Source organism: Stomoxys calcitrans, chromosome 1 (genome assembly GCF_963082655.1).
Source record: "Stomoxys calcitrans chromosome 1, idStoCalc2.1, whole genome shotgun sequence".
In the NCBI taxonomy this organism is placed as follows: Eukaryota; Metazoa; Arthropoda; class Insecta; order Diptera; family Muscidae; genus Stomoxys; species Stomoxys calcitrans.
This window is the reverse complement of record NC_081552.1, coordinates 160,894,955-160,909,675: the sequence shown is the minus strand read 5'-3', so window position 1 is coordinate 160,909,675 and position 14,721 is coordinate 160,894,955. Positions and strand designations below refer to the sequence as shown.

Sequence of the window (14,721 nt, the reverse complement as noted above, 5' to 3'; positions counted from 1 at the left end):
CAAATCTTTCAATCGATGGTTGAAAGATTGAGATTACAGTCTCTTGGTATCCAAGCGTGTGCCATTGGTCGAGAAGGAATATATTGTATTTACCAAGGTTCTAAATTCTTTATTCAGTTCCATATGGTCTTTTGAACTCGTTTTCCAATAATATTCAACTGTTAAACCACGCTTACACTAGACCCCAAAATTCACTTGATTTTAGATATTCTCCAAAACCGTAGTGTAAACGGTTCACGTGATTTGTATTTGTCAACAGAGATTTGTTTGACAGCATTTTTATTGTGATCACCATTTTTATTGTGTTCAGCATATATAATGTGGTCAGTAATTAAATCGGTGAAGCGATTTTATCGAATTTAACTATAAAATTTTATAATTTCAATAAGAAATTGTCATATATTGAATTTCGAAGATTTGCTGCAAATCTCGTCAAATAAGTAAATTTTCTCACACTGAAAATGTATGGGAAACCTCGTACCAAAACACGAGATTTCCGAAATCTCGCCGCAAATCTAGATTTTCTCCAAGTGTAAACATGATTTTAAAAGATAAAGATAAACCCCGTTTACACTGCTCATTAAATCCGGATTTAAGGCTCTTGTCAGCTGATTTTATAAAGGCAAAACAGATGATCGAACCATTAAATGCGGTTTTAAAGAGCAGTGTAAACGGGGTTAAATGCTTGATTTGTAATACCGTAATATTTATCGTAATATTTTGTTTTAAAAAACTTATACATTTACTCACTTTTGATTTTAGTACTCTATTATATCATATATCATCTTTTTGCACTAGAAACTAATTTCTATGAATAAACCGAACCAATATTGCTTCAACAAAATAAGATGTTAATGGAGTTTTAATCTCTCTATGGTAAAGTGGAATCTGAATAATATTATGTTATATATTTATTTTAGTTAAATTAATTATTCTTTATATATATTGCCTGTATATCTTATGATCAAGGTCTTAAGGTTTTGATATTTTTAATAATAATTTATTTATATTTAATATCATGAAAACATTTTCAACAAAACAAAATGCAGTTGAACATCGACTGGCCGTGATGCAATTAACCGGTGTTTAATTGCATCATTTGTATATCCTCTCCCATAGGAAGGAGATATACTATATATATTCTTGATTGGTCGAAGGGCATTGTAGCGCAGAGGTTAGCATGCCCGCCTAAGACGCTGAACGCCTGGGTTCGAATTCTGGCAAGAACATCAAAACAAATGTTCAGCGGTGGTGTTTTCCTCCTAATGCTGGCGACATGTGTGTGCGTGGAAGCCATGTCAAAACTTTCCCCAAAGATGTGTCACACTGTGACCTTCCGCTTGGACACGGCTATATAGATCGGCTATATATATCCGATTTAGCAAAAGGACTATACCCACATTCGCCCGATTATACTTGTTAAGCCCCTAGAGGCTTACATATAAACCAAGTATGGCCGAATCAGTAACCTGGCATAACTCCCATAAATACATATGTCTCGATTTTGCTTCTTAAGCAGCTAAAGAAAGCAATTCTTATTCAAATATATATGTATATATATAAACAAATGCATGGATTTTTTTTTTTTGACCTGCCATTATCCTTTTTTAGTTTCTGTCCATAAAGAGCAAAGAAAGTGACAATTGCGATCCTTTACATAAGATTCGTCCCAGCCAAACATAGTACGCTTTTACTCGTTTCAAGTAATTGGGTATGTTTTGAACAATTTATAAATATTAATATGCATATTTATATCCTACACCACTACTGTGGTACAGATTATTATACCTTAGTGCATTTGTTTATAACACCCAAAAGGAAGAAAGATAGACCCTTTGATAAGTATACCGATCGACTCAGAATCACTATCTGATTCGATTTAGCTATGTCCGTCTATCCGTCTGTCTGTCTGTACGTCTGTCCATGTTAATTTGTATACAAACTATAGGTCACAGTTTTCATCCGATCGTCTTCAAATTTTGTGCAGCCATATTTTTTGGCATATAGACGAAGCCTATTGAAATTGGAAAAAATCGGTTCAGATTTAGATATAGCTCCCATATATATGTTCGTCCAATTTAAGTAATAATGCAATAAAATGGTCACTTGTTAACCGATTCTCTCGAAATATGCCAGTATTTTTTTTCTTTACTCTCAACATTACCGGCGAATTTCACAGAATTCGGTTCACATTTAGATATATATATATATATATATATATATATATATATATATATATATATATATATATATATATATATATATATATACATATATATATCGCCCCATTTTCACTCCTAGAGCCACTGCAAGCGCATTTATAAACCAATCTTCCCAAAATTGTGTATAGCGCTTTCCCTGTGGAAATTAGAGCGGATTTAGATGTAGCTCCCATATTCATATATGCTAATCTTTTTTTGACTAATTTGCAATAATGTTGTAGTTTGTCCATCGTATTCATTCCAGTTTGAACATATTTGCTCGAAACTTGATACGAATTGTTTAATAACCCATTTGAAAATATCCGCCGAGGTCCATCAAAGTTGGTTCAGATATAGCTCCCACTTTGTACCTATAGTGTAGGTGTAGGATATTATATAGTCGGCACCGCCCGACTTTCGCCTTTCCTTTGTGGTTTTTACCTCAACCGGTAATTGATTCTCCGGAACACTGCCAAATTTTTTCAATTACAAACAGTTACCCAAAGAAATAATTTTTTCACTACTTCAATTTTAGTTTCAGTTAATCAACTATAGCGAATTCAATTGCAACTATTGTGAATTCAAGTTTCACTTAAGCTGATTTTTCTCTATAGCATACTATATTTTTGAGGTTTCGACTATATACCAATTGCAACTGTGATTTCACTTACAACAACATTCTAAACCCAAGTAACACTGTCATAATAGAAGCAGTTCACACCATCGCAGTATAATTGAAGCGGCGATAGAAAATCTGGATGGAACGGAAAAGGATTCGTATCGAGACCTTAGATTGACGAAACTCTGGCGTTGCCATCTGGAAGTTCATACTATACTGATGGATCAAAACTAGAGGAAATGTGGGCCTGGGATCTACATTAAGAATGAGATTTTTTTTCGACTGACTGACCACAATACGGTCCTGATGGTCACTGCAATCACGGAATGTGTGCGGTGGCATGGTGTTCACGTGAGGACGTCGGTTGTGAGCATCTTTACGGACAATAATCTGGCTATAACAACCAGGGCGGTAAGGTCACAAACAGTATTGTATTTAAGTAGAAGACTGACACCTTCTCTGAGAATGGCACGATCCGCATAGCTTGGGTGCCGGGCCAAGGCCGAGTAAGGAAGAAGAAAAAAGCAGACGATTTCGCGGTAAAGGTTAGCGGAATGCCGCCAGTAAACTTGATTAATCTGAAACTTTTCGGGGCGCCGCAGTTTATGTTATGTAGCACTGTGGAAAACCCATGGGGAAATCTAGATCTTTAGAAGCCGAGGCTATAACTGAAAGGAAGTAAGAGTGAGATAGGTTGGGTCAATTGTTTTGGAACAAAAAAACTCACCAAGCGGTTAACAAAATCGAAATCTGCGACAAATTCTGAGAAAATTTGCCCAAGAAACCATACTCGTAGGTCTAAAATCAAAATCAACCCGGTTTTTACGATAAAATCCGTCCATAACTAATTAATCCTTTACACCCAGACGCAACGGTTGAAGAATCCTTGGCTTTGTCAGTTTATCCGTGTTTTCCTTCCGTATTCTTTTTCCGTCTTTACTTTTTTTAATCAAGGTGGAGGTCGTATTCAACTGTCTATCATCACGAAATTTTCCACATATCACTTTTTTAGTATAAAGGAAAGGGCTATGAACGTTAATGAAAGTCGATTCAGATGTAGATATAGCTCCCATATACACATATCGTTCAAGTTACACACGTAGGGACCACAATTTTTAATCCATTTGAAAGCCTATGCTAAATATGGTCAAAATCATTTCAGATATGATAGTAGCTCACATGTAAAGATGACACCCGATGTTAAAATCAGCAGTTCGATTTTGCTTTTATGTATTCTGATAACCGCTTTGTGGATTAAAAAATTGACCTACACATTAGGATGGTTCATGTGGGCATGTGAAGAAGACGATGATTTCTTATAGTTTTTATTATGATTTTTCTTACTACAATAATTACTCATACTAAAATAACTTAATTTATCTAACCATTGTGAAATTTCCACAAAAAAGAGGTAAGTCATGAAGTCGTCCTAAATTTACGTAAATCAAGGAAATAACTACAAAAGGAAGTTCTAAAAAATTATTATATGCAGGTTGCAAGTAAACTCAGTTTTCCATGGAAAATATTATTAAATAAAAACTTAATTTTTATCACATTTGATTACAACAATCTATTTCTAATTACAGGAAAGCAATATTGAATTATGTGGCAATGCGTCTAGCATTTTCATAAACGTTTTCCTATTTATAATAGCCTTATGTTCCAGTCGTTTTCTCTAACGTTGCTTGAATGCCATGTTAACTATCTCCTAAGTAAACCATTTTTGTTGTTAACTTACTTTTGTTAAAAAAAAGAAAGAAAAAAATTAGAAAAAACTATGTAAGACATTTGTGCATTGTAAATTTTGTAATTTATCAAAGAAGTTTAACTATTGTTTTGACTAATTCATAGTGTAGCTACCAGAAATCTCAAAGGACCTTACACCAACCAACCAAAAAAATACGATATAAAGAACTTTTGTAAATTATATTTAAAATAAAAAACAAAAAAACTATTCACACACACAAAACAAACTAATAAAATAGTCAACAAAATCAGTTTAGCTTAAATTTATAGATTTAAATATGTAGTTTAAATACATAATCGAAGATCACATTAACCATTCCTGAACTTTAGAATTCATGATGAAAAATATTTTGTTACTTTCTCAAAAATAACTGCAACCAAAACACTTTGCTTGCTATGAAATAATGGATGTACATTCCATAGGTAAATTTCTGTGGTAATTGAAGAATATAAATATGTGTGAATCACTTTCAAATTACACACTTCGTAGTTTTCAATCTAGGACTACCGAATGGTAACACACATACGATATAACCTCTATAAGGTGACTGTGGCTCATAATTTTTTGAATGACTTATAACAAATCTAAAAACATACATTGAACTGTTTTTCAGTTTTTAATTTGGCTGTTAGTTAATGTTTTTATTCTAATAAAATATCACAAATTCATTCCAATCGGATTTATTTGTATACTCGTCCTATTTTTGTATATACGTTATTTCTTATTGAGCTCAATTTTCGATCAGAAGCAACAAAAATTTACAAATGTATGTGGCAATCGCTAGTGACAGAGTCTTGTACACTGCTATTTTGGTCCGGCTAAAGATTGAGGTGATATTAGACGCTTACTGTTCTCTGCTATCGTTTTCCTTTTTAGCTGAGTATGCACTTCCATCGAAATTTTCGGGTGCAGCCAAGACATTTATGTCGCCACTGAAAAATAGTTGTGTAGAATACAAGATGGCGACAAACATCAATTTATAATTTTGGCCGAATTTTTATCATTTTTGGCTAATAAAGTACATATGTGCTGTAATGCATCGTTCTTATTTGCAGATAATTTTATTTCATATTGCATGTAGCTATTGAAACATACATTGGTCTTTGTTTGCGATTAAGGCACATGTTTTTTGAGATAAATTCTTGCAAGAGTTTATGACAAATATGAAGTTTTTTTACCCCGACAAAACCTTTCTTTATTGACATACAGAACATGTTATTAAGGATTTCAACTAGTTTTTCTTCATTTATAAATTAACTAGCTGACCCGGGCCCGCTCCGCTACGCCTTATTTCACTTTATATGGAACAAAAGTTTCCTTGGAATATTTATTTTCGACAATTAAAGATCTTTTAGTGAAATACCATGCTAACTTGTCTAACAGTTTAACAATATAAGTGCCTTTATCCCTGAATCCCATATGATCTTTATTGGTCTACGAATTTAAGTTTGGATGTAAGGTGTACTCCATTCATAAAATACTTCATTTCAGCCCGATATTCTCATGATGTCTGATTTAGTGGTTTTTTCGGGGGAGAGGTAGTCCCTCAGATACTTGGCCCTGAAAAAATATCAACATCTTGCTCTTCTCTCAAGTACCATTTATTGAAACCTCATATTGCCATTGGCTTATGTGGAGTTTACAGGATGAGGCGCCCCTAAACACGTGGCCCCAAAATAGGTTATCAAATTCGTTTTCTAATCTCAAATATCTTTCATTTGAGCCACATATTGGCATAGTCGAAAAAATTTTTCCCTTTGGGGGTGTTTTGGGAAAGGGGTGTTGGTCCCGAAAATGGGTATCAATTCTTACTCTACCCCCAATACTTTTCATTTAGGCCCACATTGTCATGGTCGGTAAATATGCCCGATTTAGGGGTGTTTTGGGGATTAGGGTGGTCGCCGAAACACTAAGCCCGGAAAATATATCAGCAACGTTCTCTATTCTCATATATCTATATATCATTTATTTGAACCTCATATTGTCATTGGCCTCAAAATTGGATATAAAATTTGTTTTCAAATCTTTTTTAACTCCTTATTGCAAAGTCAGCAAATATGTCCGATTTGGGGTATTGGCCCTAAAAACTATTAATATTTAGTACCACTCTCTTTAGGACCCAAATTGTCTTGGTGAGCAAATACGTCCTATTTGGGGGTTGTTATGGTGGTGGGACGTCCGCTAGACAGTTGGCCCCTAATGTTGATATCAGATACGTGGTCTACTCCCACATACCTTTAATTTGAGCCCCATATTTCCATAGTCGGCAAACATGACCGGCTTGGGGAGTGTTTTGGGGAACGGGCGGCCACTCAGTGAGTTGGCCTTGAAAATATATATCGGATTCGTGTTCCACTTTAAAAACCCTCTTATTTGAGCCCCATATTACAATAGTCAGAAAATACTTACTATTTGGGTGGTGTTGTGGGGGTGGGGTGGCCCCATAGACACTTTTTCCGAATATTGATAACAAATTCGTGCTTTACTCCCAAAGACCTATCATTTGAGCCCCATATTGCTATGGTAGTAAATTTGCCCCCTTTGGGGTATGTTCTTGGGGAGAGGCGCCCCCCAAACACTTGGTCCCATATTTGGATATCAGATTCTAATTCTACACTCAAATACCCTTTTTTAAGCCCCATATTCCCATGGTCAGTAAATAAGTCCTGTTTGGGGGGTGTTTTGGGGAAGGGGTGGACCCCCAGAAACGTCGTCCCACAAATACCTTTCATTTGAGTCCCATATTGCCATGATCGGTTTATGTCCGATTTAGGGGTGTTTTGGTGGTTGGGTGGTGTTGTGGGGGTGGGATGGCCCCATAGACACTTTCCCGAATATTGATATTAGATTTGTGCTTTACTCCCAAATACCTTTCATTTGAGCCCCAGGTGGCTATGGTCGTAAATGTGTCCCCTTTGGGGGAGGTTTTTGGGGAGAGGCGGCCCCCCAAACACTTGGTCTCATATTTGGATATCAGATTCGAATTCTACGCTGAAAACCCTTTAATTTGAGCCCCGTATTCCCATGGTCAGTAAATAAGTCCTGTTTGGGGGTTTTTTGGGAAGGGGTGGACCCCCAGAAACGTGGTCCCACATTTGGATATCAGATTCGTATTCTACTCGCAAATACCTTTCATTTAAGCCCCATCTTGCCATGGTCGGTAAATATGTCCGATTTATGAGTGTTTTGGGGGTTGGGGTGGACCCCTAGCACTTGGTCCGACAAATGGATATCAGATACGTTTTCTTATCCTAAATACCTTTCACTTAAGTCCCATATTGTCGTGATTGGTCTAAATATATGTTTGGTAGGTTTTAGGGTGGGGCGGCCCCCCTAGGTGCCCCATCCGAAATTTAGACACTTAATTTTTATTTTTAGGGTACTATATGAGAGCACACAAAATTTCGCTTAAATCGCACCACCCATCTCCGAGATCTGGCGTTTCTGAAATTAGGGTAAGGGGGAGAGTCCAAAATAGTTGCTGTTGTTTCTTTGTCGCGTAAATATAACCAAACATTTACCGAATGTTACAAATTGTCACTTTCCGAGTTTACCATCCGCACTCGTCCGAGCTGCTCAATATTACTGACTACTCTTTGCTTAGTCAAAACAAAAATGGAGAAAATGTTGTGTGTTCTCTATACCAATTGCAATTATTGGTCTAAACGCTCAAATACTCACCCTTTCTCTCTAGGAGGAGAGACACAAGAGAATAATTATTGTCCAGTACACGAATAATTAAATTGATAAAATTTACGATAAACAATGTTGGTTACGTTCAATAAAACTACGTTTATGGCTAGCGTTTGATATGTTGAACGTTACACGGTTACAATGAAAACTTCGTGATAAACGTATTTTGTTTGTCGTAAGAATTTCCCAACTGTTTTATTTTTTTGTGTGTATGCAAGCGTTTAGGATATGTCAATGCATTTCTTACGGCTACGAAAATTTCGCCAATTTCACAACACTGAAATTGTTTTATTTAGTTTATTGCAATTCCGCAGGGACGTAGCCAGAGGGGCTATCGGGCCCGAGCACAAAGAAACAAATTTAATTTAAATTATTCTAAACACAAAACGTTAGCACAATTTTCTTCAATGACAAAATGCCGTATTTATAATATTCTGTAAGACAAAATTCAGCGCAGGCCAGGGCCGCCTCAAAATTATTGCTCTTAAGTACAAAATTGTAATGACATTCTTACTAAAAACTAAATTTTAATGACATTTTTTCTAAAGACAAAATTTCAGCATAACATTTTCAAACAACAAAACTTTAGCCAGAGCCGGAACACCCTCGATTTTTTTTAAACAAGATTTTAGTACAATTTTTTCTAAGGACAAAATTTTAATGAATTTTTTTCTTCTTTTAATGAATTTTTTTGCCAAGTTTTGGGCCTAACTTAAAATTATTTTTAAAACCAAAAATTTCAATACAATTTTTTATGCCTGCTCAATGTGTTTTGCGACACTACATTTTTCATAAACTTTTTTAAAGTCTTCTTATTAGATATTGGTCTAATCTGGACACAATTTCAATAACAAAATGAATTTTTTCTATATAAAGATAATACTTCATGAAAAATTTTAATAAAATTTTCTGTAGACAAAATGAAAATACATTTTTTTTCAGTGTCAATAAAATTTTTTCTTAAGACAAAATTTCAATGAAATACTGCCACAAGGACAAAATGATGCTCAGGCCTGGACCCCTTCGAAATTATTTTTCCTAAAAGACAACATTTTTCTAAAGGCAAATTTTAATCAATATTTTTAAAAACAAAATTTTCCTTAAAAACGGAATTGCAATGCATAGTTTTTGTTTTAAACAAAAAATTATTAAAATTTTCTTTAAGCCAAAATCTATTGTACATGGAATTTTTGTCCCAAAAATTTTTCAATAAAAATTGTTCCGGAAGGCAAACATTTAACCAAAATTTCTATAAGACATAATTCGAGATGAACTTTCCCTCAATTCCATTTTTTATACCCTCCACCATAAGATGGGGGGTATACTAATTTCGTCATTCTGTTTGTAACTACTCGAAATATTCGTCTGAGACCCCATAAAGTATATATTATATTCTTGATCGTCGTGACATTTCATGTCGATCTAGCCATGTCCGTCCGTCTGTCCGTCCGTCCGTCTGTCTGTCGAAAGCACGCTAACTTCCGAAGGAGTAAAGCTAGCCGCTTGAAATTTTGCACAAATACTTCTTATTAGTGTAGGTCGGTTGGTATTGTAAATGGGCCATATCGGTCCATGTTTTGATATAGCTGCCATATAAACCGATCTTGGATCTTGACTTCTTGAGCCTCTAGAGTGCGCAATTCTTATCCGATTGGAATGAAATATTGCACGACGTGTTTTGTTATGATATCGAACAAATGTGCCATGTATGGTCCAAATCGGTCCATAACCTGATATAGCTGTCATATAAACCGATCTTAGGTCTTGACTTCTTGAGCCTCTAGAGTGCGCAATTCTTATCCGATTGGAATGAACAACAACTGTGCCAAGTATGGTCCAAATCGGTTTATAACCTGCTATCGCTGTCATATAAACCGACCTTGGGTGTTGACTTCTTGAGCTTCTAGAGGGCCCAATTCCTATCCGATATGGCTGAAATTTAGCATGACGTATTTTATTCTTACTTCCAACAACTGTTTTAAATAAGTTTTAAATCGGTTCATAACATGATATAGCTGCCAAATAAACCGATCTGGGATCTTGACTTCTTGATCCTCTAGAGGTCGCAATTATTATCCGATTTGACTGGAATTTTGTACTACGGATCCTCTCATACACATACGTGTATTTTATGGTCTGAATCGGTCTATAGTCTGATACAGCTCCCATATAAATCGATCTCTATATTTTACTTCTTGAGACCCCAAAGGCCTCAATTCTTGTTCGAATTGGCTGACATTTTACACATATAATTTAATTGTGATCCAAACTGGACCATATCTTGATATCGCTCTAATAGAAGAGCAAATCTTTTCTTATATCCTTTTTTGCCTAAGAAGAAATTTCAGCAAAAAAAAAAAAGAATTCGACAATTGCGACCCATGGTGGAGGGTATATAAGATTCGGCCCGGCCGGACTTAGCACGCTTTTACTTGTTTTACTTAATTTGAAATTTTATCGGTACAAAAATTTTCTATAAGAATGGTTTTTTAATAAAATATTGAATGCTTGTTAGTCTGAAAAAACTTTAAGACGCCGAAATGGCCACCTTGGTTAATTTACATATTAAAATAATTATTTCAAATGAAACCATTTCGTTTTTTTTCTTCTTGGAATTCACAATACAATATTTAACATTCGCAGGTTCAAAGATTTAATGTACGTCGTAGTCCAAGTCGTGGGTCAACTATATAATTTGTAGAAAATTGCCATATACATATATCCCAATTTTTCATACATATCGAAAGAAAAATTAAAGCAGACAACAAATTTAAGAAGAAAAATTGCCCCAAACAAATCCTATTAGTCAGCAGATTTATATTATGAGAGTGTTATATTACACTTACTATTAATGCAAATTTTAAGCAAATACGGCAATAGTTGGATACAATTTAGAGCTAACACCTTGTCCATCAAAACCGGATTTTCGATCGATTTTAATAAAGTTCGAAGGAGAATTTAATGACATCATTTAAGCAGAATTGTTTTTTTTTTGCTTTGCTCGAAATTATTTTTTGAAATATTTAACAATTATAGCTGCTTAATGTTTTCAGTTTGAATGGGTAAAATTTTATGGAAATTGAATTCATTTAAAACCAATTAATAAACAGAAACAATAACCTGTTGAAATAATAAAAATAGTTTGAGAGCAAATTAAAATGAGCGCAAAAGAAAAAAATGTCATCAAAATACTGAAGCTAAGTCGCCGAAACTTTCACTATAAAACTAAGATATTCGAAAAGTCAATCTTCTTTTGAAGGATTAAAAATACTGGGACGGCCTAAGGCACTATTCATAGGCCGAACATAACAAAATCGAGTTCTGACTTTATGACCAAATGCCACCACCGACGGGCCAGTTCTTGCACCCACTAGCGACCACTAAAAACTTGAGGTATCTACAGTAATTTCACGGCAACAGATAAATTTTGGCAATGTTTTGCCTGTTAGGGCGAAGATCATTAAATTTTACAATTTTTGTTTGTTTCTCTTTCGAGACGAGCTCAATGATCGGAGATGCAAATGAAAAAGGAAAGCCAAAGATAGCAATACACACCAACCACTGTGGGACGCGTTTCGTCTTTGGTTAGAAGACTTTTCAAGCATATTAGGTGTGTCCATTGGTATGTTGCATTTGAATCGTATTAATAGCGAGAACTCATCTATGATACAATTACCACATTAACCATGCTCGACAACCCTGTTTATTAGCTGTACTTTTCCCAATGCATGTATTTTTGTGTAATGACAGACATTCTTTCTGTGAAAAATTACACTTCTTCCGTATTACACATAATTTTGTGCATCTGTTGGAAGTTGTATTGATGGCTTCGAACGCTAAGACAACGGCAATGGCTCACGCTGTTGCTCCGTGTGCCCAGGTTCGATTCGAATTTTTAATTTTTTTAGTTTTTTGCCTGTTGGGGCGAAGATCATTAAATGTTACAATTTTTGTTTGTTTCTCATTCGAGACGAGCTCAATGATCGGAGATGCAATTGGAGGAAAAGAACAGCTAATAGACAGGGTTGTCGAGCATGGTTAATGTGGTAATTGCATCATAGATGCATTTTCGCTATTAATACGATTCAAATACAACATACCAACGCACGACCCTTGAAGCCATCACACCTAATATGGTTCAAAAGTCTTCTAACCAAAGACGAAATGCGTCCCATAGTGGTTGGTATGTGTTGCTATCTTTGGCTTTCCTTTTCCATTTGCATCTCCGATCATTAAGCTTGTCTCGAAAGAGAAACAAACAAAAAATATGTAGAATGGGCCAAAATTAAAGTTTAATCTCTACATTGTTTTTGTCCAAATCCATGGGATGAATGTTTCCATAAAACAATTTCTAAAAACGTGTATTTAATTTTTTTGAAATATCCTATACTTTGACGTCTTGCCTATTAACACTAATTCACTTAGTTCACCGAAAGGTTTATGTGATTTTTACCAAGTAGCAAATCTCAAATTTCTACGAAAATGTTCAACAAAAATATAAAAAACAATATGTACCTTTTTAGAAAAATAAACTATAAGTTCTTTTTTTATAAACACACACTTCTGTATAACTTGGTTTTGAACTCCCTAATTTGTATTTATAAAAAAAAATAATGCATTTAATACGTAATAGTCAAATTCAATATTTTTAAATAAATAACACGATACACCTGAGTACATTTTAATCTTTTTTAAACCAATTGTAAAACTCCTGCGTATTAAATAAAATATAGGTAAACTCAAAATAAGACTCGTTTCAATGCGATTTTTTAGAAAATGTATGTATCGTTTGTCAAAAAAAAAGATCCACTGATCATTTGATGTACAATTGAAAAACTTATCAAATTTTGTTAAGTATAAAAACTAGTGCGAAGCAATTTTCATGTATATGTTGACAGATGATATGTTCGGAAACATATGTTTTTCCAAAGCGTATTGTTTTTAAAGACAGCCAGAGCCGAATTATTGCATACGTGAAAGAGTAAAACCGTTCGAAATCGTTCTATTGTGAATTATGTATTTCTTTATTGAAAGAGAATTTTTCAAATTTAGGAACGCAAATCCTTAAGTCGATTATAATTTATAAAAAATTTGCCATTAAAATGTTTATAAAAGGGTAATAACATCTATTTAATACGAGATGAAATTTCATTCGATTCGAAAGCGCACTCGATCACATATGCGGTAATTCGGCCCCTGCTTTTCCTTTAGCTCGGACTGAACATTGCATAATCCCCCTCATCATATTTATTTAGATCTTCAAAAATTTATATTTTGTTGCAATCTCTTCTTGGCAGAGGCTTCATTTTTTATATGAGAAAAGATTTCCCTGCTCTGCAATCATCGCATATATTCCTTACTAAAGACGAAACGACTCATTTGGCCTTAAGAGAAATATGATAAGAAAACATTTACTTCTATAGGTATAAATAATTTATTTAAAATAGAATATTTTCTCAAGGTCATGCTTTAACTGATAGCTTTTTCCATTATAACTTGGGAGGGTTTACCAGGATTCACGGAATAAGGTTAAGCCAAGCGATCAGCCGACATATTTTTTTTTTAATTTTTGACAGTACTTGGCATTCAAGATATATTAATTTACCGGTAGTGGCAGTTGCCCAACAACAAAATATTGAGTGCACTATCTGTAAAAATCAGTGATTAGTGCAACTCTGATTTTGTGTATATTACTACTTTGCGCCATTTTTCATTGTTTGTGTTTTATGGTTCTTCGCGAAAAAATTGTACTCAGCTGTTTACGGTGCACTATGTCATGCTTGGCATTGAGGATGTCAACTTTTTCTCTTTTTACATTCATTCTTTGTTTACGTTTTCTCCTATTTGATGACACTTTCAATCGGCAGATCATCCTTAATGATGTTCATGGGGCCTTTCCACTTTATGTTTTCGCAAGTGACCTAACCTTCTATTATTGAATCCTGAGGGTTTACAGAGCAACAATACATTCGTGTGTCTTTCTCTACCATCATGGTAAATACCATAATCGTCATCTTTATTTAGTTCGACTGCATAAAAGATTCTCTTCAGGTACCAATTATTTGTATAAATTCACTGAAATTGACAGCCATTTACTTTTGAAAAACGCCAACAAGGCTTTCCCCCGCCCTATAAAATACCCTTTATTAACACTAACCACACTCCATCCAGTATGGAAACTAGCTTATACTCAACAAACCAATGACATATAAATGATACATTAACATCATGATGAGAGTTTGCACTCCATAGTCCAAAATACTTACATAATTATATTGGTAACAATTCACTTCTTTTTTTACATTAAAGACGAGTATAATAATGAACAAAATAAAACCAAAAAACTACAACTTTTGAAAATGTGCTAAAGCTTTTAATTAACTAAGTAATAATTTGTACTTCAAAATTTATTATATTAATAAATAATATAAAAATGTATACTAACCTATTGTACGCATTTG

The 14,721-nt window shown here is 34.4% G+C and overlaps 1 protein-coding gene across 5 annotated transcripts in view; it reads left to right on the top strand.

The window, feature by feature from the left end:
- LOC106089140 (voltage-dependent calcium channel subunit alpha-2/delta-3) overlaps positions 1-14,721 on the top strand; it is a 172,083-nt gene that overhangs the window by 128,451 nt on the left and 28,911 nt on the right. For 4 of the 5 annotated variants that reach the window (XM_013254919.2, XM_013254918.2, XM_013254917.2 and 1 more), the window contains one exon: positions 4,407-14,704. The exons of the other annotated variant lie outside the window; for it this stretch is intronic. In XM_013254919.2, the coding sequence (XP_013110373.1) occupies positions 4,407-4,499 (93 nt within the window). In that variant the 3' untranslated portion in view covers positions 4,500-14,704. Of the gene's footprint in view, positions 1-4,406; positions 14,705-14,721 lie in introns of those variants that run through there. 5 annotated transcript variants of the gene reach the window in all.